At 40.9% G+C, this 25981-nt stretch overlaps 2 protein-coding genes across 2 annotated transcripts; both read right to left on the bottom strand.

Moving 5' to 3' along the window:
• Window positions 1-13113: 13113 nt before the first annotated feature.
• Window positions 13114-13933, bottom strand: LOC140281925 (protein S100-P-like). Its single transcript, XM_072376438.1, has 2 exons — window positions 13682-13933; window positions 13114-13247 (listed from the first exon to the last, which is right to left on the bottom strand). The coding sequence occupies exons 1-2, from the start codon at window positions 13817-13819 to the stop codon at window positions 13119-13121; spliced, it is 267 nt and encodes an 88-aa protein (XP_072232539.1). The 5' UTR covers window positions 13820-13933; the 3' UTR covers window positions 13114-13118.
• A 3860-nt stretch (window positions 13934-17793) lies between these two features.
• On the bottom strand, window positions 17794-21224 carry LOC140282022 (uncharacterized). Its single transcript, XM_072376564.1, has 5 exons — window positions 21144-21224; window positions 20281-20631; window positions 19980-20096; window positions 18110-18210; window positions 17794-17947 (listed from the first exon to the last, which is right to left on the bottom strand). The coding sequence occupies exons 1-5, from the start codon at window positions 21217-21219 to the stop codon at window positions 17882-17884; spliced, it is 711 nt and encodes a 236-aa protein (XP_072232665.1). The 5' UTR covers window positions 21220-21224; the 3' UTR covers window positions 17794-17881.
• Between the last annotated feature and the right edge of the window lie 4757 nt (window positions 21225-25981).

Here is a 25981-nt window from a genome sequence, read left to right on the forward strand (position 1 = left end):
TGCACATGTTTAAGTATTTGAGACACAGTTAAAGTCTATGGGACACAGTTGCCGGAGCAGCACACAATATACTGCCCTCTCCACCTCATAGGCACATGGAAATAGTGTCTGATTTCATCAACAACCTATACATACTCAATAAAACATCCCTATCATTAATTAAAATGGTTCTGCTCTGCCAGTGTTTATATCCTTCCTGCGACCGATAAGATCTTGTCTGAGACTCAACCGCAGGCACAGCAACATGCCACGGCTTAACATTTGCAGAGCAGCATCTCAATCTGCCCTGCTCTTTGGTTTGACATCTTTCTCATTTGCCAGTGTTAATTGAAAGTCAATTTGGAGCAGATGGCACAGTTAAAAGACGCCCCATAATCCCCTCCCAGGAAGGGGGTTAAGGAAAGTGGGGGCGGAGTGATTTCACTCCAACATTGTGAAAGGCAAACGTTTCGAAGCAGCGGGATTTTTTTCCACCTTAAAAGCAGGTTCACAGTGCTGGGGGAGTTTTTTGCTGTCCACTCAGTGGGTTATTTCAGTTAATTCCATGTTAACACACTTCTGCATATTTTCTTTGTGTCTTAACACAACGTTGTTAGCTTTGTTTTATACTGTCAAACAGCTGACTCCGTGTTGGTTTTAATCAGTGCACATTCCACTGGATGAGTTGTACCATCTGCTTTCACTGTTTTTCCAAACTCGCTAGATTAAAAAATGGTGTTCTTTGGCATCTGATTGCACCACTTAGATTCTGTATTTTAAGTGTAGGATTCCACTTTGCAAAATTCACAGCGCCTAAAGAGAGCTTTTTTCATCTAATACTCTGTGATGCAGTTCATCGGGGGGCCTGAAAGAGGCATTATTTGCAGCACTGGCCTCTGATTGGGCATCGAGCGCTTATAAGCACCGCCTCATCCTGTCAAGGTTCCGAGCAAGCTCGAAACCTGCTGTTGCTTCCATTTTCTACTGCTTGTCTGGGGCAGAGGCACGTTGGCAACAGCAGAGATTCCCAGACCTCCCCTCTCCACAGCCACCCACTCCTGCTCTTCCATTGGGACACTGATGCATTCCCAAGCCATCAAAGAGATACAATATCTCTCGAAAATCCCAAATCTGCACCAAGACCACCTCCAGGTAGGACCCCTCCCCCCGGAGGTATCCAGAAGGCACCCTGCTCAGATGCTTGAACTACTTCAACGGTTCCTCCCGATACAGAAGAGCAGCAGCTGCACTCTGAGTGACATTCCATGTTCTTATAGCCAGTGTCAGCAGCCAGGGATTGGACCACCTCTGCCTCTGACCTCCACCCAATGCATTCAGCACCAGACACAGTGCCTCCATCAGGTGGCAGGTCCACGGAAGGGCAGTCCAATACAGTTTATCATGGCTGTGCATGGCCAGACTCAACAGCCGAAATGCAACACCAAAAATCCTAAACTGAAAGAAAAGAACAATATATTTTTATATACTGTAAATATTTATAAATTGGTAAGTTGACACACTTCTCACAACACTATTTCAGAATCTGATACTTTGTAGATAATTGGCACTATCCATCCATCCATTTTCTATGCCCACTTAATCCATCTCAGGGTACACCCTGGACAGGTCGCCAGTCTATCACAGGGACTCACTCACTACTAGGGTACATTTTTAGACTCACCAGTTAAGATGACATGCATTACTTTTGGGTGGTGGGAGGAAGCCGGAGTACCCGGAGAGAACCCACACATACACGGGGAGAACATGCAAACTCCACACGGAAAGACCCCAGCTGGAATTTGAATTTGAATTTGCTGTGAGGCAATGGTACTAACTACCACACAACCATGCAGCCCTAATTGACACTATCTAAATAAAATAGAACTGATCTCAATTGATCAAGACTGGACTGAACTGAAGTGACTGGAGTGTGAAGTCAGATGGGTTTCCATATGTTGACCATATATCTACCATTTTTACTTGTCTACCTAAATAAGACCTTTCGGCGAGAAAACTTTGTGGCTACTCAGGTAGCCGAGCAATTACTCCTCTTAACACACACTTGAATAACACACTTATAACACTTGGTATAACTAGGCTAAGTCAGTATTAACATAGCTTAGTAACAAACAGTGAGCACAACCAGCTCTTTATCTTCTATCAAACTAACTACAACTGCTGGTAGTGTTTTTTAAAGTTCAGATAAGTGTTATCACAATGTTTTAATTTTACATTTTGCATTTTTGTCACAGTAAAATGCAATGTTTGATGATTTTCAAGTATACGCCTGCTTTTCAGAAACGACTTTTACACACAATTGCTGGAGCGCACTTTGTCCTGGTCTCACCAGAGAGCGGTGCAGCAACCACCGGATCTGACTGGATCTGACTTGCATCTTGCTGTACTTTCATGGTTTATTTCAGACAATTAAAGTGAATCATGTGTTATCCTGATATTGTGACCGATTCGATGAAACATTAGTATCCAGTCACATTCCGGCAGTCACAATCAGAGGGAGTGAGGTCACATGAGATGCAGACCTCAAGTGATTCTTGCCCTTTGGTATGCTGACATACTACTCACAACACTAATTATTTTAGAGAACTTAAATACTTGTCTATGAGGAGACCACTCACAGCTTGATGCATTAATCAAGTGGACTAATCAGCATCTATGAGGAGGATATAAATCCCACCCTCGCACCAAAGCCATATGACTTAGGTTCCTCTTTCTTGTCTGCAGACGTATTTACCACCGTCTGCTCTCTGTCTGGACAACATGTACATGCCTGACTGCTTACACGCATTTTATAAACACTCAACTGTGAGCTGTGAGGTTGAGTAATGTTTTTTTTGTCTGCAATCACAGTTGTGCAGTCTTACTGCTGGCTCTCAGCCTGTATACCATCCCTATCTTTAGGGTACTGAGAAAGATAAGAATAAAAACTAACTTTGGAAAAACAACCTTTGAATGCATGAACACCTGTATTCTAATTTTGGTGCTGACAGGCTCCTTGTCTCCCCTTTCTCATTATTATCACTTGTTACTGTAGTCATGCTGCGACTTGCAGAGGTAACTAGTATGCAAACCTTTTTTTATCATGAACCAAAACAAAGTAAATAGAAGTGTTGCGTTCTCTATTTGACTGAAGATTCAGTTTGATACAATGAAGTTTGCTGCCTGAGTGGTTTAAGGGTATTGTGTTTTTTTGTCTTCCCTTTTTTTACACAAGCATGTTCATTTCAGGCCGTTGTGATCTTAATTTGCATTTTGCTTTGTTAACTGGACATAATAAAGCTGATTCCATTCAAAGGTGTCCGAGGTGAAAACAGAAATTCCGCAAAATCGTTGAATAGCAAATTGAGCAAATTAATGTTTGCTTCCACCAATGAGTCCACTGCATCAATAGTTTTCCTTCCTAAATAGTAGAAAATGGCAATTCCACTAATATCCAGGCAACTGACATGCAACTAATGCAAAGTGGTATGAAACAGAGAAAAGATGGACAACAACATGGTGAAATCAGATGGAAATACAGCAATCCAAATATAGAAATTGATGCCAGAAACACTCTCAAAAAACATGTCGGAACTGAGGCATTTGTTACATTTGAGTTACAGCTTTGAATTACACTTCCAATGATTTGGGAACTGATTTGACTGATTCTGCAGTGGCCATCCTGCCAGAATTCAAGATTCCATAAGGTGTTGCTCAAAAATTTGTGGTCATCGTTGTTCGAGTCAGCTCTCCGTGGTGCTTCATACATTTTCAGTAGGAGCCCACACACTGTGCATCTGTGAAGACATTACTATTCCTCGTTGTTGAAATAACCACATAATTCTGAGGTGGAAATGTTACTCTTGATGGGACCATATTTCCCTCCAAAATTCCAACGCACGCATGTGTATCAATAGTACAAGTCATCTGTGAAATGGACACGGATGCACACCCTTACCATCACAGACTCTGGCTTTTGCATCTTTTGCAGATAGTGGTCTGGACGGTCTCCCTCATCTTTTGTGCAGAATTGCAGAATCTTCCAGAATTGTGTTACTTGTATATTCTACCAATCATAGATATATGGGGGTTCAGAAAACAATCTACGCATGTGCTCTTGTGGCACCAACTGCAAAGAGCTGAAAGAGTTGCAGTTTTGAGCACAGATAGCGACCTATTTTGCATGTCTTTCTGCGTCTCTCTTCTCCTTCCACTTGTCTGTCTGATAAAGGCATCCATCCATCCATCTTCCATACCTGCTTCATCAGAATTATGGATGTGGGCCCATCCCAGCTGCCATTGGGCGAGAGGTAGGGTACACCTTGGACAAGTCGTCAAGCCTAATTCCATCCACACAGTCAACAGGCCTGTCTATGGAGACAGCTTTCCAGGTAAAGTATAGGACACATCCAATAACGCAGCATTTGTTTAGCAAAAGATCCTTGCCTGACCTTCTGTTTTTCAATGCAAATTATAAGTGTTGCATCATCACATTCCCGGGTAACTAAAAAGATGCACTCAGCAACTACTTTCAGATTCAAACAACTTTTCATATGGTTTTGACTAAGATCCAGTTTTGATCTGGCACACAGAACAGTCTCCCTTTATGTAATTTCAAAGCTCATTATGTTAGCTTGACTGTTATTCTTTTTAACTAAATTATGCCATTGCTATTTTAGTCATTATCTGTTCCCCTATGAGTACATTTTTACTGTGATTACAACGTCTTTAAAGTTTTTCTGAAGACATTAAGTTATATCCTCAGGAAAATGAGTCTCCTGTGTGGTGCATTTTGTCTCTTTCAGTGACTACAGGGCTTACTCTGGGGGTGAGGTGTGGGTAGCCTATGTCATTTGACACTAATGGGATTAAGAACTTTAAAATTCTGCGTGTGAATTATTTAAAAAAAAACATCTTCACAGTCACAGCTTTGCGAAAGCTCTCCATTCAGGGTAGCATTAGTATGAAAGACAAGGTACAACAATAGAAAGTGATCTCATTAAAAAAAACTAAATGTAATCATTCTGGTTCGATGCAGGCAAGAAGGCATCCATCCATCCATTTATCAATTTTCTATACTCGGTCACTTTACCAAGTGTTAAGATTTTACCACCACCAGCTGCAAATACTTTTGAAGGTCACTGAGTTCTTTCTATACGAGGTCTCTGACTATTTGCAGCCTGGCACATACTTTGTCTACTGACAACACTCACATAAAAGGTCAGCATGAGTGGCAAATGCATGATCTGTGCAGACTTTATTCAGAGGAACTCATTAGCACATACAGGTCTCCCTGTATTCAAATGTTTTTGGATAGATTCATATACGCGCTGGCTAATGCCCTGCATGAAAGGTACTACCTCCGGTAGGGGTCCTTAGGCAAGACCCCCTTACCCTATTTGCCTACCTGTAAGTCGCTTTGGATAAAAGCGTCTGCCAAATGCATAAACATAAACATAATTGTGAAGTAACGCTCTGAGACCATGTGCAAATGTGTCCCCACCGAGGGACGTTTCTGGAGCTGCTGACGATAAAGAACAAAGTCTCCTTGTAATGTGTTTTCCTGGATGTGTGTGTGTGGCTGGTGTGTGTTTGTGAGTGCACAAGAGGAAAAGACAGAGTGTGGGCCTGTTCGCATGAGGACACAGCACAACCCATGCTAGTTTTAATTACATCACAGGAAAGTGGCTGTAATTGCAGGAAAATGTGGATTACGCCACGGGGTCACAGTCTATCCACAGAGAGTCAGTTATCAGCACACTGCAGACATGAATGTGCATTCAATGCAAATAGCAGGTCCTCAAAACCCTCTGTCAACCTGTCTGCTGTTTGCAGACGATGAAATCTTACTGATAGTTGGTCCAACAGGTTTACAGTGGACACCCAGTCACGCATACCTTGGATAGTTTTCTCTCTGGGCTCTCTTTGATCAGCCTGTCTGAGAGACATGAAGCTCTTAAGAATGTATGTTCTAGGTTTCAAAGGTGATATTACAAATCTACAGCAAACCTATCCACATTTTAATGAAAATTCCAGCATTTCAAGAAAACATATCAGTGTCACACTCTTGTAAGATACTGTCATTGAGACTGAATTCAAACTTAGTCTCAGAGCAAAACATAAAAATGGCAAGAAAGAAAAATCCTTGCATTGGTGCTGATGGGTATGATTTGGGAATTTTCACTTTGACATTTAACACGATTTTAAACAGTAAGTATGTCATTGGGAGGTTACTTTAATGTTACTTTAACCATATTTTGTCTTTTTGAGAGAAGGCCTGATTTGTCACTCCATAAGAGAATAAAAAGCTGTGTCTTTTCAAAAGCCAGCTGGGATGTTTTCCTAACCCTAGCCACTTCATTTGCGATGCCTAAATAGTAGTAGTGGGTCAACATGGACTTTTCTGGTCTATAAAATTTGATAATCATTCCTTTGGTGACACGTCCACATAATTCCCTGAGACGTAATTTATGTACACTCCATATGAGCGAGAAGAAATAAATCATGTTCTATAATGTGAATCGGCTGATGTTCCATGACAGTTTCATGAACTTGTGTGTGGGAGTGAAATGGTATTTCCATACTCTCTTTGTTCATTGCCCTTAAATTTGCTTGAACGAGTCTCTCGCTCCATAAACTGGCTTATTGTGAGTGGGTCAAAGGTGACACCAGTGGCTTTACTGACTGGTATGAATGAGGGCTGTTTTGTGCTTCCTTACCCTAATTGTCAGACATTCAAGTTACGTCAACAAAGATAACAGAACTTGTCTGCAAGAGGAGACGGACATTGTTTCGCAGCTGACTTTGTAAATCATTATGCAGCTGGACAGACTAGACTTTTGTCTTCAAAGTGCACAGATACAACCAGCCTGTTTGACAGAAAATGTCCTCTGTGACACTAAGTTGAAAGGAATGTGTGGTATGGGAGGAACTCAGCGCTATGCTCTTTAAGTCCTGGCAACTGTTTGTCAGCCAGTACACAAACCTAAGTCCATTCCCACAGTCAACAGGTCTGTCTTGTGAGACAGGTCTCCAGGTAAAGGATATGACACGCCCAATAACAGAGCCTTTGTTTAGCAAAAGATCCTTACACGACATTCTCCTATTTTACAATGTAAATGGAAGGCATTATTAGTCACATTCATGGACAACTAAAAAAGATGCACTCAGCATCTGTCTTCAGACTAAAAAAACTTTTCATATGGTTTTGACTGAGATCCAGTTCATCTGGCACAAAACTCAATTCAGCTGACCATAAGTTGTTTTTAACTATATTAAATCAATGCTATTTCAGTCATTATCTGTGCTCTTATAAGTAAAAAATGTAATTGTGATTACAGCATCTTCAGAGTTTTCTTTTTTCTGTATCCAGTCTATAAAATTTGTTGTGCAAATTATTTAAAAACGCACAGTTTACTTAATTGATCATAGCTTTGCTTAGGACCCCCATACTGGTTGCATTAGCATGACAAGCAAAGTACAATAATGGAAACTGATCTCATTAAATCCAAGATTTATATGATATATGTTACTTCCAAGCCACTAGTGTGTGATCAAATATGATTGACTACATAAAAACTTTAACGGCTTCAAACTCAAATTTGATCTATAGTTAATAGAAAGAGAAGGAACTGTTTTTATTTGATATCCCAGAAAGTTAGGACTGAATAATCAGTTTAACAAGATTAAGAATTCCTATCAGTTGATTACTTACACTGCAATTGAAATTCAAAGAAATATAACTACTGTAAATGTGTAATTAAACAGTTTTGAGAAGAACTGTAAGAACAACATTGTGACGATACAAGTGAACCATCATGCACAATATCAAGAGCTTTGTTCCCTTCTACAGTGTTAACGGACAGGATTCCCAACTTGCTCCCTGCTCATTCTGCTGGTCACCCAATCACCTGATATATCTGCTACTGCTGCTGTAGTAATTTCTAACAAAAGTGAACATTAACACTTGGAATGTGTTTGAATTGGTCACTAGTTCACAATATAACCCACTAGCAAGTCAGCCATTTTGTTGTGCTGTTCAAAAACTTCAGCTGAGACTTTTTACTCAGTACATAGTGCACTGCCAGCTTGTCACATAGTTTACCAGAAGAAGCATGATGTATGCTTTTTTTGGTCGACGTGGATCATCATGCACTGCGGCCTGGAGTTGGCAGCTATGAAACTGATGAAGCATGCTAACTCCATGCTAACTCTAGCTACCGCTATCCATCGCAACCTATTGTTAATGTTTTTTCTACTTGTTATTCAGATTTTCTTCTTGACTGAGGATAACTACCAGATGAATAATACTACCTTGACATCTCAACCATGAAGTGGTTAGTCTCTTTTACAGCTTGGCCTGCAGGCTGAAAAGCATAGTGACCATATTTGAAAACTAAGCTGTCCAGTCTAAACAGTAAGTTACCAGCAAGTTGAAATGTAGCTTGCTTTTGAAATATATCAAAAGAATCGCTGTTTTCTTCAGACATTTAATTTCTCTTCATGGGAAATATTTATGTATCATTCGGATTATTGTATAGTTAGTACTCTACAGTCAGTGCTCATGTAGGTGGATATAGTAGCCAACAATCATAAAAATGCAATGTAAATGGGGAAAAATACTTCCCTTATGCCAAAGGGAAGTTGTAATGTTGCAGTAATCCTATTCTTTCAAATCAATCTTTATAAACTGTCATTTTGCATGGTTCCTGCTGCTGGCAGGAATGACCTGTACCATTCTGTGTTGAAGCAGAGCTGAAGAAACCTCTGACTGAACACACTCCATTGTTTCACCACTATGTTATGAAGAGGGTGTTCAATATTGTCTATTATGCTCATCAGCATGAACATGACTTGTTAACCTCTTGCACATAATTGTCTCCTTGTTGATTAGAGTAGTTTTAAGAAATCAATAAAAAAAAACAAATACTAATAATCCACTATCTGGATGTCAGTTCTTCAATTTGTTAACTAATAACACATCATAATAAGTTATAAATTGATGTAATCCAGATATAATCCATTAAAAACCCAACAAGGCAAACCAGTCTTGTGTCAAAAAGCTTCTCAAAAGTTACTGAAGTATTGTGGTCCATCAATGAAACCAAGTGACGCTCAATCATGGCTATCAGGACATATAAACAAGCATGGTTAAAGAATCTAGACAAAGAGCTACAGTGTGCTCATCGTGTTGCTACAGCTCAGTGTGTAGCCACGGGATGAGCCAGGCACCCTAACGACTCATATGACCGGAGATGTGTGTCTTCAAACAGAATGAGTTATTCATATCTGCTCTACCTACCCACATGGACTGTGCTGAGCAGTGTAAGTGTGTGTGTTTGGTATGAACTTCTGACCATGAACATCTTCCACCGACATTAAGTTTGAGACTGAAGTTCGTGGGAAGATGTTTTCTCCAGAATTCCTCAGCAGTAGACAGTGATGTTTTTTTTTAAGTTGTTTGCGTGTGAACACACTCAATTAGACATTGGCAGCATTTACGCGCACAGCAATGTTTTTATTTGTTGGATTAAGACCTTATTCTATGTACAAAACACTGCCATGTAAACAGTATTTTCCAAACACCTTAACCCCAATAAGGTCACATTATGAGTAAACAATAATCAAATTGAGCTTGTTCGTTTCTGTCACAAAATCTGCCAACACCTGCTCTGGCAGAGTTTTTAAGGGATATGGGTACAATTTAAACTTTAGATGGAGAGAATACATTGCAATTGCATAAGGGGGTGTGAGCTTTGTAACATGCAAACAGGAATATGAATGATACATTTGTCCTTTCTAATGACATAGTCTTAATAATGTTTTCATTATGCCTTATTTATGGCTAATAAATGATTTACTAATGCCTTAAACAAAATGTAAGAAAGGCCACAAGACATGAAGCATACAATAAAACTTTGGATGGATCTGATCAGAACTCTCTTGTATGAGGTTTGTTCTTTGAGTCATAGAATCCAAGAAAAAAGTGTCAGTGACAAAAACACTTGAAGATTTGATTAATGAAACCAATCTTCAAACTCACCAAATTTTCAAAAAAGGCTCTTTAGTTAAATGACTTTTAACAAAGGGATTATATTCAGCAGTACTTAACTCTTTTATGTCCTATTCTTCTGTTTGGTAGAGCACATTTTTTATGACTTTACCATGTCTTAAAATATTTTGAAGTCAGTCTACCGCTCTGTTTAGGTACGGACGAGTTAGCATCCTACTTGTAACTATGTGCAAGTTTTAGGTGTCATTCGGTGATTCTGGTTGGTTCATCTGATTGTTTGAATTGTGCTTGTAACTCTGAGAGACGGGTGCTTCATCAGTTCACCCGCTTTCTTTGAGCGTGAACAAGCTTCTCTGAACAGTTCAGATGAAAGACTATCAAGATGGTTCTGTGAAGCAAACCATGTGGTATGTCAGGAAAGTAAAAAGGCATGACGGGCAGAAGGACTGGTTCTTATGAATGTCTTACAAAAGGTCAGCACTCATTTGTCTCTTTTCAACGTAAGCAATTTCAAACGGGCTCTGCACTCTTGCACATTTAACCAGTCAAACTAACAAGCTGCCATGCAGTGGGCGGTGTCCAGCAGGACATATGTTTGGTATCAGCATGTGGTGGAACCAGGTATGAAACAGCCACTCCTACTGTAGCTTCTGAGCCACACTCTATAAATAACCCATAAAACATTAAGTATTTGTTGATGGTTGATAAATCCTTTCAGCGAGACTTACAAAGGCTTACACTCATCAATGGTCACAGTTCTAAACTTTATGTACTTAGCTAATTCTAAGAGGTTTCAACTATATCCCTTGGCCTGCCTCACACAGTAAAACTTATGGTAGTTGTGGAAACTAGTAACAAATACGAGCTATGGGAAACAGATCATCTACGACCGTTTTTACAGTAAAACACATGGTGACACTTTAAACTCCACTAAACACAATAAACCTGTCACCCCACCTCACTGCTCCTTCCCACCTGTGTCTCCTGACTCAAGGACCGCATCCTCCCCTTCTGTTGACACCTAATCCCCTTAAAACTTCCATAATGCTACTGGACAGGGAAAGGAAGTGTAGGGGAGAGTTTGTGCTTAATGACCTCGCAAGCCGATTACACACCATCCGTATTTCACAAACAGCGTCGCAAGGCCTCAAACTCAAACCCCGGGAAGACAGATCAGCTCCACTCACAAGGAGAAGGGCGGCCATCAGATAAGACACACGAAGCAGTGGAAAAACAAGATGAGACTGTGCTAATGTTTGTCATACATTTGTTTCAGGGGAATGAGCGTCAATCTACCCCTAGAGGGCAGCACAGGCATTAGGTAATTACACAACTGCCCTGGCTGGAAGAAGTGTGTTACTTGGCCAGTGATCCCTGGTGGGGTGATTGAACCATGACCTGACTTAAGACACAAAGTATCCCAGAGGTGGATTAAGAGGCAGCATTACAGAGGATTAACAAGGAAGCTCGTTCAACAGTGCCCCCCTCCGTGTCTTCCGGTCTCCAAATCCCTCTGTTATTTTGTGATGCTTGGCACCTCAAAATAAGCAATGTCAAATATCACCAAATATTATGTGGAGCACCAGTTTACGCTGCAGAGCTGTTAGTGTAATTACATTGTAATTGGTGGGATCTTTTTAAAGATCATCAGCTTTTCGTGTTCTGGCTTTTAACTCCTACTCAAGTTCAACATAGTCCTGTCTGTGACTTACAAGAAAGCACGTTTGATGAAGCAACAGTCTTTGACTGCAGCTGACAAGGTTGCATCAGATGCAAAGCCACAGGTCTGACCACTCGCAATACATTTTGCAATTGTCCTCTTCCGCTGCATGCATCTGGTGGGGCAAAACTGTTTCGGAGCTTTAGATTCCACGATAAAGGCAGGCCCGCCCATGTGTTGAAAGCTTTTTTGTCTCTAAAGCAACACGGTCTCATCACGTCAAGGCTTTCTGAACTCACTCATGTTGTAACATCGCTTCAGGGGAACGTGACAGCTTGAAATAATTGTATGTAGTCAAGAAACAACAGAAAATACTTTGTTGTCAGCTTACACTGAAATTCAGTTTGTATCCTCAAGGTCAACTGTCACAATGTAAATTATACTCTAATTACTCTTACAGCCGTCATCTCCATCTTACCTTGCACATTACATGCCTGATTTCATGTCCATATTTAAGAGATTTACAAAGTTGTGTGACATTGTACACACCTTTACTCATTTTTCTTCATCGCTGCGGCAGTTTTTCAGAGGAATCTGCATCCATCTGTGGTAATCAGAAGATTACAGCTGCTCCACATTCTGTGAGTGTTGTTGGCTGATGCTCCTCTTTACATTTTCAAAGGGCTTCAAGGTCATGCACGTCCAACAGTGTTTTCCATCTTTAACCTTTACACACTGAGCTTTCCCATAGTATCTGAATTATTTCACTGCATTATGTTCTGTAGATGCAGAAAGACCAATGTATTAAATATTTTATTTTTTAAATAAATTTGACTCAAAGTGTTTAGCCATAGTCTACCCATCCTTGCATGGAAAGAAAGCCTTTGGCACATGCTTATTTTGCACCGAATCCTGACACAATAACCTGTCACCAATCAATCTGCTTATTGTAGAAGTTGTTACTTAAACACTCAATGAACTGTTTTTTTTCTTAGCTTTTTTTAGTGGGTTGCTGGCATCAGATTCTAGATTCCCTAAATACAGTGATTGCCCATCAATGAAGAGACCAAAAAAAGTTAGTGTTATTACATAACTTGAATAAGTTATGTGTTAAATAAAGGGTCAAACTAACTACAGATTATGGTTTTCTGTTGCATGTTGGAAAACTTCCCAAGTTTTCTGGAAATAGTTTGACTGTATGCATCTTTATGGGAACAACCTTGAGAAAGTCTAATCATTTTAAGGAACAAAAACCATCCTCAGTTTATATTTGGTCTCAGTGAAGTTATGACTCCAGTTAGTTTCATAATCCCAAATAGATGTAAATGTGTTAATCATCCATAGCAGAGCATGTACTACTGAAGCTTCCCTCTTATGGATTCCAATATCTTCTTACTAAAATGTCGATTTTATACTCAAGACCTGACAACCATGCAGTTAGACAAAACATTTTATTCAGTAAACAATGAACTACGGGGATTTCGCTGTACAGGTCAGAGCAGCTACTATCGTCACAAACTCGGTGAAGTCTACTTCAGAGTCTCCATTCAAATCCAGATCGCTCAGCAGCTTGTCCGCCTCTTCTTGGTTCTTTGCCCCCTGTGAAGACACATAAAAACCCAGTCAGGATTAGAGCTCACCGTTTTGCTGAAAAAAAAAAAAAAAAAAGAGCGCTTTCATCAAAATATTTATACACATGCTTAAGATATTTCTTAATTCAAGTCTTTGGACTCAGAAGTGGCTTTATATTGAGACTCATTGTTGATCATCTTTATCATAACCCACCGTAGACACAAAAATCATAAGAACATCCAAAAGTTCAAGTTCTCATATATATGGCCCAAAGTGATAAAAAGATAATAAAAAAAATCCATAACGTCTGCATTTTTGTGTTAATTATTTTAAAACATAAAATAAGCTAATCGCTGTAATTCCATGCTAAATTTGTGCTTCGAAATTGGATAAATCACTTGAGCTTGATAATTATTAACATGGAACCCAGCACACGCATCCCTCTCCGGGGTGTACAGTACCTGGAGCAGTATAGGCAACTCCTTCTCAATCATAGTCTTCATCTCCTTTTTGCTGAGCGTGCCCGTCTTTCCGTCGCTACTCGCATATTTATCAAAGGTATGCAAGAGGAGGCACATAGCGGTCTCGAGCGGATTCATGGCTGACAGGTGGTTGATTCGGTATCAAGGAAAAATCGGAGTGCCGCACGGGTCGACAGAGCAGTGGCTGTGCAGGGAGTGAATGAAAAGAGAGGAGGCTCCTTTTATACCTTGTCAAATACCTTGGGACCAGTGACAAGCCTTTATTTCAAAGGTTAGGCTTTTCTGCGTGTTTACAATAGGTGTTGGCTCCAACTGTGCCAACAAAACCTCAGTCTAACAACGCCCTATGTACACACTCTCAGAGAGTCCCTTTTATTCTTTTACTTGCTGATTTAATGGGAGGCCTTTTCAGTAACTAAAAAGCAAAGGGAATTGACAAAAAAATGTTTAAAACTAGAGGCAAACGTACACAAGCGATCATTTATTTGAGCAAAGTGAGACTGCAACAGCATGGCGGTTGTCATTTTCGCATACATATGACAGTGAAAATTTAAACCCACTATCACAACGCTCATTGTGGCTGGTGGTTGTCTCTACTTCTCCATACGGGTGGGCATAAACCACTTCCAAGTACACATTGTGTTTACACTTTCCTTTTCTCTTTTGCATCTGCTTTCCTGTAAACAGTCCGTCTACAATAAGTTTTAAAAAAAAAAAAAAAGCATTCATCCTCACATGACCGACAAGTCAGTCACAGCAATGGTCTGTTAGATCAAGATCATATTCAACCTCACTTTGTATTGACCTTACAGTATAGTATATTACTGCAGGATGCATTTAGCATGTCATATTTCTTAGTGTTGTTGGCTGATGCTCCTCTTTACATTTTCAAAGGGCTTCAAGGTCATGCGCGTCCAACAGTGTTTTCCATCTTTAACCTTTACACACTGAGCTTTCCCATAGTATCTGAATTATTTCACTGCATTATGTTCTGTAGATGCAGAAAGACCAATGTATTAAATATTTTATTTTTTAAATAAATTTGACTCAAAGTGTTTAGCCATAGTCTACCCATCCTTGCATGGAAAGAAAGCCTTTGGCACATGCTTATTTTGCACCGAATCCTGACACAATAACCTGTCACCAATCAATCTGCTTATTGTAGAAGTTGTTACTTAAACACTCAATGAACTGTTTTTTTTCTTAGCTTTTTTGAGTGGGTTGCTGGCATCAGATTCTAGATTCCCTAAATACAGTGATTGCCCATCAATGAAGAGACCAAAAAAAGTTAGTGTTATTACATAACTTGAATAAGTTATGTGTTAAATAAAGGGTCAAACTAACTACAGATTATGGTTTTCTGTTGCATGTTGGAAAACTTCCCAAGTTTTCTGGAAATAGTTTGACTGTATGCATCTTTATGGGAACAACCTTGAGAAAGTCTAATCATTTTAAGGAACAAAAACCATCCTCAGTTTATATTTGGTCTCAGTGAAGTTATGACTCCAGTTAGTTTCATAATCCCAAATAGATGTAAATGTGTTAATCATCCATAGCAGAGCATGTACTACTGAAGCTTCCCTCTTATGGATTCCAATATCTTCTTACTAAAATGTTGATTTTATACTCAAGACCTGACAACCATGCAGTTAGACAAAACATTTTATTCAGTAAACAATGAACTACGGGGATTTCGCTGCACATGTCAGAGCAGCTACTATCGTCACAAACTCGGCGAAGTCTACTTCAGAGTCTCCATTCAAATCCAGACCGCTCAGCAGCTTGTCCACCTCTTCTTGGTTCTTTGCCCCCTGTGAAGACACATAAAAACCCAGTCAGGATTAGAGCTTGAAATGTTAAGGGACTGTCTCACTTATCAGAGAGCCGTACGTGAAGCAAAATCTCAGTACCTCTCTAATATTATTTCTAGCAGCAGTCATTGTCCTAAGGTGTTATTGGATACAATTAACGCTGTTGTTAACCCATGCACTTCTGCTATGACTGTATCGATAGCCACTTGTGAGAATTTTCTTCTTTATTTGTTGACAAAGTTGATTCTGTCAGAACAGACGCTGATATTTTGAGTACAAATAAAGATCTGCCTATTGCCACACCTCATTCTTCTGTTTGATCAGTTTGAGCTGGTTTCCCTCTCTCTCTCTCTCTGTCACGTAGTGAAATCTCTGAAATCTACAAATTGGATATTGTCCCTGCCAAAGTGTTAAATGGTTTTTAATACTATGGGGCCCAGTCTCCTGGTTTTTATTAACTCCTGCCTTAGATTAGGAACTGTCCCAGCTGCCTTTAAACATGCTCTGGTCAGGCCCCTTCCTAAGGACTTAACAAAACAAAGAGCTGGTGCTACCCTGGACTGTTTTGTTTTTTTTTGCCAGTGGAAACAGAAAACCAGTTCCAAACTAAGCACTGGCCCCAAAGCCCTGGAACCGGTTTGGTGAAAGACTTTTTTTTTTTTTTTTTTTTTGTGTGGGGGGGTTACGCTCCTTGCCATCATGTTGCTTCCGGTTGGAAGACATTAACTCTCAGTAGAGCAGCTGAGCTTATAATCTAGTCAGTTTGCGGTGCTAATTGGGCTTTACACTCCTGTATTATACAGCTTGGGGCTTTACGACTAACATTAACATGGTCGCAGGTGCATGTTGCATGTGTGCATTCAACCCTGCAACGTATGTTTCTACTGCAGTGCTCTTTGCTTTGTCTCCCTTTTTGCTGTCCCGTTCCTACTACTTGGCTGGATTGCTTAATCTGCGTTGCATAGCCTTTGCCACGTGCCACCACTGCATTTCCTTCTGGTGTCTGCCACGTGCTGCTTGCGCTCCTACGTCCTGGTCTGACCCTAGTCTGCAGCACCAGTGGCTGGCCCTGCGGCGCTATTTTGTTATCTACGATTATTTTGTTCTTTCTATCCTAATTTTGTTTGGTTTAGACATAATTTTCCCAGTTTATATTTTAAGTCTGTGTCCTTTGTGATCTATCCTTTTGTTGCAGAGGCTGTGGTGGTGGTGGTGGTTGTTGGGCTGGTGACCTGGGTGATGGTGTCCCCCTTTTTTTTTTTCCTGTGTGCAGTGTTCCCTTGGGACGTGGGTATTCGCAGTCTGTGTGTGGCTGTCTTGTAGCTGGGTGTTATTTAGTGTAGACACCCTCTCCCCTCACTAATGTCATCCCACCAACACGCCTCAGCCCAACATAAGTTTCCTTGCTTGATTCTTTTTAAGAAAATGATTTAATAAAGTGTACACAAAGTTTTAAACTGTGAACCAAGTCTCATGCCGCCTGAGTAGGACTTACTTGCGTGACCTTAATGTAAAACTGATTCTTTGGGCGTAAGTCGTTGGTGGCGTTGTAGGCTGTGAGCAGGGCCTCGTCATCCTGTTACCACTTTGTACTCAGACAGTATTATATATTGCTTTGTGTGGGTTCTCCACTTGCTCAGCCCCTCTGTACCACATGAGTTTGGGCTCTCAGAAGAGTTTAACCTACGGTAAGCTAACGTGCTAACTAAACAGTCTATTCACATGAACCTTTGCCATAGGCCTACTGCTGTTTTTCAGAGAAACAACAACCTGTGCAGCTGTTCTGCTGCACTTGATACACGTACCAAAGCACGTGAGCATTTTCTAAGCCTGTTGGTATAATGAACTCCCCGCTAACTTTAAATGCAATTCTGCTTTCAGTAATGCTAACAATGTTTTTTAACTATGAGGGTCTGTGGAAATTCCCGACAGTGAAGACGCAACTTGAAATTCAGATTACATGTACATGGTCTGACTACATGCACACAGCAACTTTGTCCGTCACAAGCGTTCTTTCCACTTCCTGCCATTGACCTATTATACAGCAGTCTACAGAAACACCACATTTTCCACTTGGGGTCCTTATTGTGATCTTTCATTGTGAAACCTGTAACTCTCACACTGGTGTAGTCCACGAACGAGTTGGCAGTATGGTAAAATCAATTTTAGCCTTATCCAAGTGTCTTGAATACCCACTCACCTTAAAACAAAAAGGATTAGCTTAGACCACAAAGATGTAGAATATTTGGGAGTTTTTTTTAATAGAAAAAAGAAAATATTTACACATAAAATCATTGATCTATTTCAGATAAATGAATACAGATTATATACATGATGAACAGAAGGGAAATGATTCTCGAGCAGATCCTCAGTCACTTCCTTTGGTCTCCACTTGCTCAAAGTAGTCAACGGATTCATACACAGGTACCTGACACTAAAAGAACCAGAGAGGTACAAGCTGTTATTACGAGCATACTTTTATTAGTACGTTTTTTTTTCTCATTTTCACAGTAACTAAGTAGGTGTGAGAAATAAACACAATGCACTGCAGCACTCTAGAAGGGAATATCCCCCAGCGAATGCTGCTCATACTCACCCACTGTGACGAGCCTCTGGAGGAACTGGTGCTGTGTTTGTCCATCTCTGCCACCTCAGAGTCAGTGTAGGGAACCTCATAGATCACCCTGGCCTCTTGTCCTGAGTCATACACATAACAGAACAATGATTCACGTTCAGATCAAAATATCAGGATTGTTGTAAAATCCAAACTCTATGCATCATCTCATGCATCAGGTTGCCTGTTGAAGTCTTTATATCACTGTTTACTTCTTTCTCAAATTCTACAACTACAACAACAAAGCTATTGTTAGTACCGCTTTGTATATGGCATTTTCTCTTGGCTTAGCATTCTCTCTTTTGCCACAGGGGGTCTGGAGCATCGTCGTCTGAGGGGCATCGCTGTTGACTTCCAATATTTCTACTGTAAAACTGCTGTGACTATACCCGTCTAACTAACCTGTACTCTCAGCAATTTGCTCATGATGTACCACAAGGTCAAATTTTTGTTCTCATACATTTCCCACAAAAACAATACCCTGCTGTGACTAGCGATACTACGCCATCTTTGCAGCGATGACCTGAAATTGACTTGAAACTGGAAAAGTCCAAATGCTCTGTATATGTCTGCCATATGTACTGATAACTAAATGGTAATAGGCCGCTATGAATATCTAGGATATCGTGTCCTTGTCTAGATGTAATTATCCCTATTATTGTTTGATGCCTTTTGTCTCGTGCACAGCTAAACACTGGGCTCCAGGTTGCAAGAAAATCACTGAGAAACTCTTTCTCCACAAATTTAGCTCCAATACGTTAAGTTTAGAGCTGTTCGGGTTCGGTATTGACTTTAAACAAAGTGTCGACGGAGAATCCGAATCTTGTCGCAGCCCCTCAGCTCTCCGGAGCCTTTAAGTGTTTTGTAATTAAATGAAAAAATACTTTATTGATCCGAAAAGAAAATTTGATTTTATACCAAAAGGAAATTGTATAAATACAAAGATTTTCCCAAACCACAACTTTTGCTGTTCAGTGTAAATTACTTTACTGTTTATTTATCACATTTGTGTGACACCACAGACTTTCCAAACACAAATGATATGAATATCATGAAAAAAAAAATTACCAGTCATAGTAATGCACCAACTGTATTTTGTTGTTTTAGTGCTTCAGTCTTTCTTCCGTTAAATAATAACTGTTTGCTGGTGTCATTTTAATTTTGTTTGGTATCTTTTTAGTCAGTCTTGTCATCCATCACTTTATCATCTCGTTGGTCACCTTTACAGAACATTTATCAGCTTCTGATAAGGTCCAATCTAATTCTGTCTGTTCACCAGTTAAAACTTATTACCTTTGTTTAGATAAAAATGGGTTGTCTGTGGTGTATCACACGCATGTTACACATGTTCAGTCAGAAGGCATTTTAACTTTATTTAACAGAAAACAGTCTACGGGGATACTGTGAAAGCTGCAGTCATGTGTTACTAATGAATATGTTTGAGCCTAAATCCTCTGGCTCGCAGAGAGTCCTTCTTTAGTCCTTGACAGATAGTACAGAAGATTTGTTATATTAATTACATTTTTAAAAAAATGCATTGAATAAACATTTAAATACATTCAGTAGCAATGCCTCTTTCAATCGCCCAGTGACTCTGGATGACTCACTGTGAAGGGACAGCTCACTGCCAAAGAAAACCTGCCGTGAAGCTTGTTACAGCATGTTTTAACAGACATGAACATTATTTTTAGATGCAAACAAAACACCCCAAATCCTGCTTAATTTGGTCTGAGGCTAAATGGTGCAAAGATTCTCCAACTGGCAAAACAAGACAAAGGGTAAGTGAGGAAAATATGGGTTTTGTGATTATCTGAGAGAATAAGTCCTCAAATGATAAAATGCTTCTTTTTACCTTGGTTCCTTCGCACAGCGCAGAAACAGATGAGAGCAATGAGGAACACTGGGACCACTACACCCAGGGCGACTATCACTGGGAATGGGAGACCGACGGCGTGACTCGGATTTTGATCTTGAGTTGCTGAAAAATTTGTGGGAAAGAAAAAAAGACAAATCATACACGCTGCTTTTCGATGTTAGTAAATTAATTCTATTCATGGGTATATAAAGCCTCTGCTTCCTACACAGATCAAGTCTTGTACACATGTCTGTCCACAAATACAACACACTTGAGCTGTTAGTGTTCTGTCTCTTACCTTCTGTTGTGTTGTGATCTGGTCTGGCTGTAACGGTGATGACCGTACCATTACCTTTAACTGTAATTAAACGTGGTATGTCTACAGTAACGCTGCAGATGTATCTTCCTGAAGCCTCAAGTTTGATATTTGGAAACGTCAGAGTTGAACAAGAATTTGCCTGCTCGTTCTGAGACCCTTGAAAGTTATTTTTGGTGATCGTCTCGTTTTGAATTTCTGTTAGATTTTTCATCCATTTCACTCTCACTTTCATAAACTCCTTCGTCCAGCAGCAGTCGATGGTTACTGTCTGCCCCTCTGAGACAGTGACATCAGGACTCTGGCTCATATCAAATGTGTCTGATGAAGCACCTGTAAACAAACACAGTGGAAATGAATGAGGCAAGTCACCAAAAGACACTGATGTTATCAGATTTCAGAAGCTAAACCAGCAACTTAAAATAGCAGGTTTCAAACAAACATGTTTAAACAACACAAGGCACGCACATATAGACATTGTTTTAAACACATCATAGTCATTTAACCAGAAATCGAATAAAGTGGTGAGTGTAGGAAAAAAATGTTTTAAATCAACCATCATACTTGTGTCAGTTTGATTTCACTTGATTTCATTTTATCACTTGAAAAGATTTAAACTCCAGATCTGAGATAGAAGAAAGAGCTCACAACGTTACATATCCTAAACACTGACTTCATCGTCTAGTCTTGGCACAAACACAGTGAGGTAACCACACATTTATGTTGTACATGTCCATAACGCTATGCATTAGGAAAAACAAGTTTTTAACACAGATCTGAACCATGTTTTTGCCTCTATGGCAATTAATTATGCTAAATAATTAATAGGTTGCGTTCCTACTTACTCCACGATGAGGGAGCACAGAGAGAGCCAAGAAGCAGAACTCTAAGTAAAAGCTTCATCTTTCCACATTGATTCATCACTGAACACTGACACTCATCTCATATCGCGCTTAAACTCCCACCCATCTGACACTCACGCGCCCGCACGGCCAACAGAAACGTCATGTTTTTTTCAAAGTCAGTAAAACCACACATTGTGTTCCTTCCTTCTTCAGACAGAAGGCGGCTGTAGATCAGCTTTAGAAACTTTAGTTGAGATTCTCTCTTCTCACGATGGACTTTGACAACACAAGTGGTGTGGACGAGTAGTTTTACCTGCATTCACAGCTCAGCTCCATAAATTATGTGTATTGCTGTGAGTTTTATCAGTACGACCAGTAGCAGAGGATCTATCATTTCTTTTGGCCTGCATTTCTTGACAAAAATAATCCCTTAAACCACAGTCAATGTTTTTATTATCTTCCACTTGAAAAAAGTTTCCTTATCACCATGTCAGAGTAGGTTCTGAATTTTAAAAACATAACATTTCTACTCAGGATGCATCAAAACTGTGAATTAAAGAGTGTGCGGCCTATTAAAAGCCTGCAAATCAATAATTCTCTCAAGGGGTAACTCACACCCCCCATATAGAATATAGAATGCGGGAAAGTTCCCACATCTGTTTCAGCTTTGTCGTCACTTTCCATTTACTTCTTTTACATACGTCCCACGTGCTACCAGAATATTCAGCCATTGCAACGGGGTGGGACTTGCGAAGCCGTGTGACAATCCCGTTGAATGTTCTGGTCATTCAAGATACGAGTCCCTGTAGTCTAACGAGTGGATGTTATACAGTTTTTGATTTGGAGCTAATTCCAAAAATGTTGTTCACCACTAAGAACCCATCTTTATACAAATCTGTTGTATGTAGCTACGTCATTTCCAACATATCAGTGTTTTTCCAGAATAAATTGCTGCACTTTTTCACAGTGAAGCATATGTAAATAATGCATTGGATGTATCTTGGTCCATGCAGTAACAAAGAATGGCTTTGTTGTCTTGCCTTTCTGACATAAGCCTCCTTCAGATTCAGCGATGAGCTTAATTTCTGACAATTCTGTCTTATGTCAGTTTTAACGTGCAACTGTTTTAGTCATTTTGAGTGATAAACCATCCAGTATTGTATCTGGTAAGCCTAGACCTCTCTTTCCCTTTAAACAAACTGTAATTCCATCAGTTCTCACTGCAGCCTTATGGCTTTTAAAACTACTGAGAAAAGCATGAATCAAACTCATGGTGATACAGTGAAGGAGTTGATGACACACGGGCCCTTGAAGCACCTGAAGAGCTGGCTCGGTGTTGCATTGTTTCGACCACATTATAGTTGGTGTTTTGAAAAAAAAAAAAAAAGAAGCTCAGTAGGATGTGGTGTCAGCATTAAGCCAATGCATTTATACTCTGCAGTCCAGATTATTTAGTTTGTGATCACACTAAGCTGTTTTAGTTCCATTTGTACAGTTGGTAAATCTGCAGCTTAACTGAAATGAACAAAGGAAAAACATTTTGAATTAAAACAGGAAGTCAAGTTAATGCTAAAGGAACATAAATTAGTAACATGTGTCTTGGCATTTCCAATGGACATGGCTGTGTATGAGAGACTGACTCAAACTAATAGAAAGACGCCACCAGAGCCACACTGTGACTCATCGATGTGTTTTAACAGTGAACGAGCAAAATTTGTTGGTCTGTGGACACAAACTCAGTTCAAGAGCATGCGCATAGGATGCATTCATGGCCTTTGTCTTTGTCTGTTTTAGCTCCCATGCTAACACTTTGATATATGTAAAGCTGGCTAACAGCATGTCGTTCTGATATCAAACATGACCCTTCAAATGCTTCTGATGCTGCCATCAAGGTGACTTAAAAACTCTAACTGAGTGTACATATTCATGTTTGTCTTCACTCCACCATTTCCTTTTGTCTTGTTAGATTGCCTCTTTCTCATCGTCTGTTTTGAACCCTTTTTTTCGAGTAATGCAGATTGGAAGGAAGTCAGAGGGTGCTGCCGCACAACTCTGCTGAGGAAGTCACACCTTTGCAGTGGGGGACACTTTAGTCACGGCAGATAAAGTGTAAAGTGGGAGAGGGCAGACACACGATAAAGCCTATCATTAGTTCCCAGGGTCAATTTAAGGTCTACTTTAAAGAAACCAGTGGGGATTATAATTATAATTCATAGGAATAATAACAAAAACACATGTAGATTGAAGCTTTAATTTGCAGTTTAAAAGAGAGCAAACGGAAAGTGAAACAGTCTTACAGACTAAGGGTTTACTGATACAGACGTTCTAAAAACAGGAAGTTATCGGTGCAACTCTAGATAACTGTGAGGTGTTTTGGTGTCTTGTTGTGGGAGATGGTGTCTATTTGACCAAACAAATGTAGGTGAGAGTTCAGTTTTCTTGGTTCAACATAGGCATAAATTGTTTTGAGTCACAGTTGTAGGAAGAGCAGAGTCTCCCACTAGCTCTTCCGCCTCTCTGCAGTGCCTTTGTCCACCATTTCACACACCCTCACTTGCATAAACCATGCCTCTCTCTCCCCTGCAGTAAAGGAGCAGTTTGTTGTTTAATCTCTAACTGCAACTGCGTGTGTTAAATACAAATCTATGACATGAATATCTAAATAAACCAAAATCTTCCAACTTATCCTCCTTCCAAAACAGCCAACTTGAGAATTCAACACACCACCTATAAATCTAACATAAAAAACATCCCTGTATTCATATTCCTAAACCTGATCGTTTTTGGAATATCCGGGCATACTGATGTGAAATAAAGACATTTTCTTTTAAGAGAGCGCCTTGGTGGTTTTTTTACGTTTAAGTCTATCCCTCATGAGGACCCACACGGAATCCAGAAGCACTCCTACACAAGCAACATTTTGAAGCAAAGAGCATCAGATCATCTGGTTAAAGTCTTTCGTTTATATATCATTCAGTATCTCTGGAACTTACAAGCAGCTATGTTGTGGTGGATGCCAAACTTTACCAGACACACAGTTCCCCTCCCTAATTAGAGAGGTATAGTAGATAGGCCTATAGACCCCAAAACATGCACTGTTGGGGGAAAGTCATGATGGTGCAGTGTGGAAAGAATGAAAGACTTTCTCCCAAGAGTCCAAACCCTCAGCGGAATCTTTGGTGAATTTTGTCATCCTTTAGTGGTTTTAGGGATGTCATAACTAAAGTTTTCAGGCAGTTTTTATCAGGTTTAGTCACTAGAAATACTCAGTCAGGATTAGGAAAAAAAATAAAGTTTGGCAAGACCAATGTTATCTAAAAAATACCAATAGAGCTTGATTTGTTCCTCTGATAAAAGGAGCCTGACCTTCCACAGGAGCGGTGGTCTCATCAACCGTCCCCCTGGTGACTAAACAAATTAGATTGACTAAAAGACATTAATTGAGCAGAACTTCTTTAGCTTTATGTGGTATGGTTCAAACCGTCTTTTTCAGCTCTGTGATAAAACAGATATATTGAATGCAGACTAGCTCCAGAGTCGTCTTCCTAAAATACGATGCATAATTTTCTGAATCGTATTCATAAAGTGTGCCAAGGGGGTCGGGTGCGATGTGAGCTGGGTAGCGGCCGAAGGCAGAGGCCTTGGCGGTCTGATCCTCAGCTACTGAAGCTAGCTCTTGGGACGTGGAATGTCACCTCTCTGTTGGGGAAGGAGCCGGAGCTGGTGCGCGAGGCTGAGCGGTTCCGGCTAGATATAGTCGGACTCACCTCGACGCACGGCTTGGGCTCTGGAACCAGTCCTCTTGAGAGGGGTTGGACTCTCTTCCACTCTGGAGTTGCCCGTGGTGAGAGGCGCAGAGCAGGTGTGGGCATACTTATTGCCCCCCAGCTGTGTGCCAGTACATTGGGGTTTACCCCAGTGAACGAGAGGGTAGCCTCCCTCCGCCTTCGGGTGGGGGGACGAGTCCTGACTGTTGTTTGTGCCTATGCGCCAAACAGCAGTTCAGAGTACCCACCCTTTTTGGAGTCTCTGGGGGAGGCACTGGAGAATGCTCCTACCGGAGACTCCCTCGTTCTGCTGGGGGACTTCAATGCTCACGTGGGCAATGACAGTGAGACCTGGAGGGGTGTGATTGGGAGGAACGGCCCCCCCGATCTGAACCAGAGTGGTGTTATGTTGTTGGACTTCTGTGCTGGTCATGGACTGTCCATAACGAACACCATGTTCAGACATAAGGGTGTCCATATGTGCACTTGGCACCAGGACACCCTTGTATGTCCTGGACACTCGGGTGAAGAGAGGGGCGGAGCTGTCAACTGATCACCACCTGGTGGTGAGTTGGCTCCGCTGGTGGGGGAGGATGCCGATCAGACCTGGCAGGCCCAAACGTATTGTGAGGGTCTGCTGGGAGCGTTTGTCAGAATCCCCCGTCAGAAGGAGCTTTAACTCCCACCTCCGGCAGAGCTTCAACCATATCCCGGGGGAGGTGGGGGACATTGAGTCCGAATGGGCCATGTTCCGTGACTCCATTGCCGAGGCAGCTGATCGGAGTTGTGGCCGTAAGGTGGTCGGTGCCTGTCGTGGCGGCAACCCTCGAACCTGCTGGTGGACACCAGTGGTGAGGGAAGCCGTCAAGCTGAAGAAGGAGTCCTATCGGGCCTTTTTGGCCAGTGGGACCCTGGAAGCAGCTGATAGGTACCGACAGGCCAGACGGGCTGCGGCTTCGGCGGTTGCTGAGGCAAAAACTCGGGCCTGCGAGGAGTTCGGTGAGACCATGGAGAACGATTTCCGGACGGCCTCGAAGAGATTCTGGTCCACCATCCGGCGTCTCAGGGGGG

This window comes from Leuresthes tenuis, unplaced genomic scaffold, assembly GCF_036924035.1.
Source record: "Leuresthes tenuis unplaced genomic scaffold, fLeuTen1.0.hap1 SCAF_22, whole genome shotgun sequence".
Lineage (NCBI taxonomy): Eukaryota > Metazoa > Chordata > Actinopteri > Atheriniformes > Atherinopsidae > Leuresthes > Leuresthes tenuis.

Bases quoted from the DNA above. Each gene is read 5' to 3' on its own strand.
- LOC140281925 (XM_072376438.1), bottom strand. From the start codon at position 13,819: ATGAATCCGCTCGAGACCGCTATGTGCCTCCTCTTGCATACCTTTGAT. The intron at 13,248-13,681 runs GTACTGTACACC...GTGTCTTCACAG, and splicing joins AGTTGCCTATACTGCTCCAG to GGGGCAAAGAACCAAGAAGA.
- LOC140282022 (XM_072376564.1), bottom strand. From the start codon at position 21,219: ATGAATCAATGTGGAAAGATGAAGCTTTTACTTAGAGTTCTGCTTCTT. The intron at 20,632-21,143 runs GTAAGTAGGAAC...GTTTGTTTACAG, and splicing joins CTGTGCTCCCTCATCGTGGA to GTGCTTCATCAGACACATTT. The intron at 20,097-20,280 runs GTAAGAGACAGA...CAGCAACTCAAG, and splicing joins AGATCACAACACAACAGAAG to ATCAAAATCCGAGTCACGCC.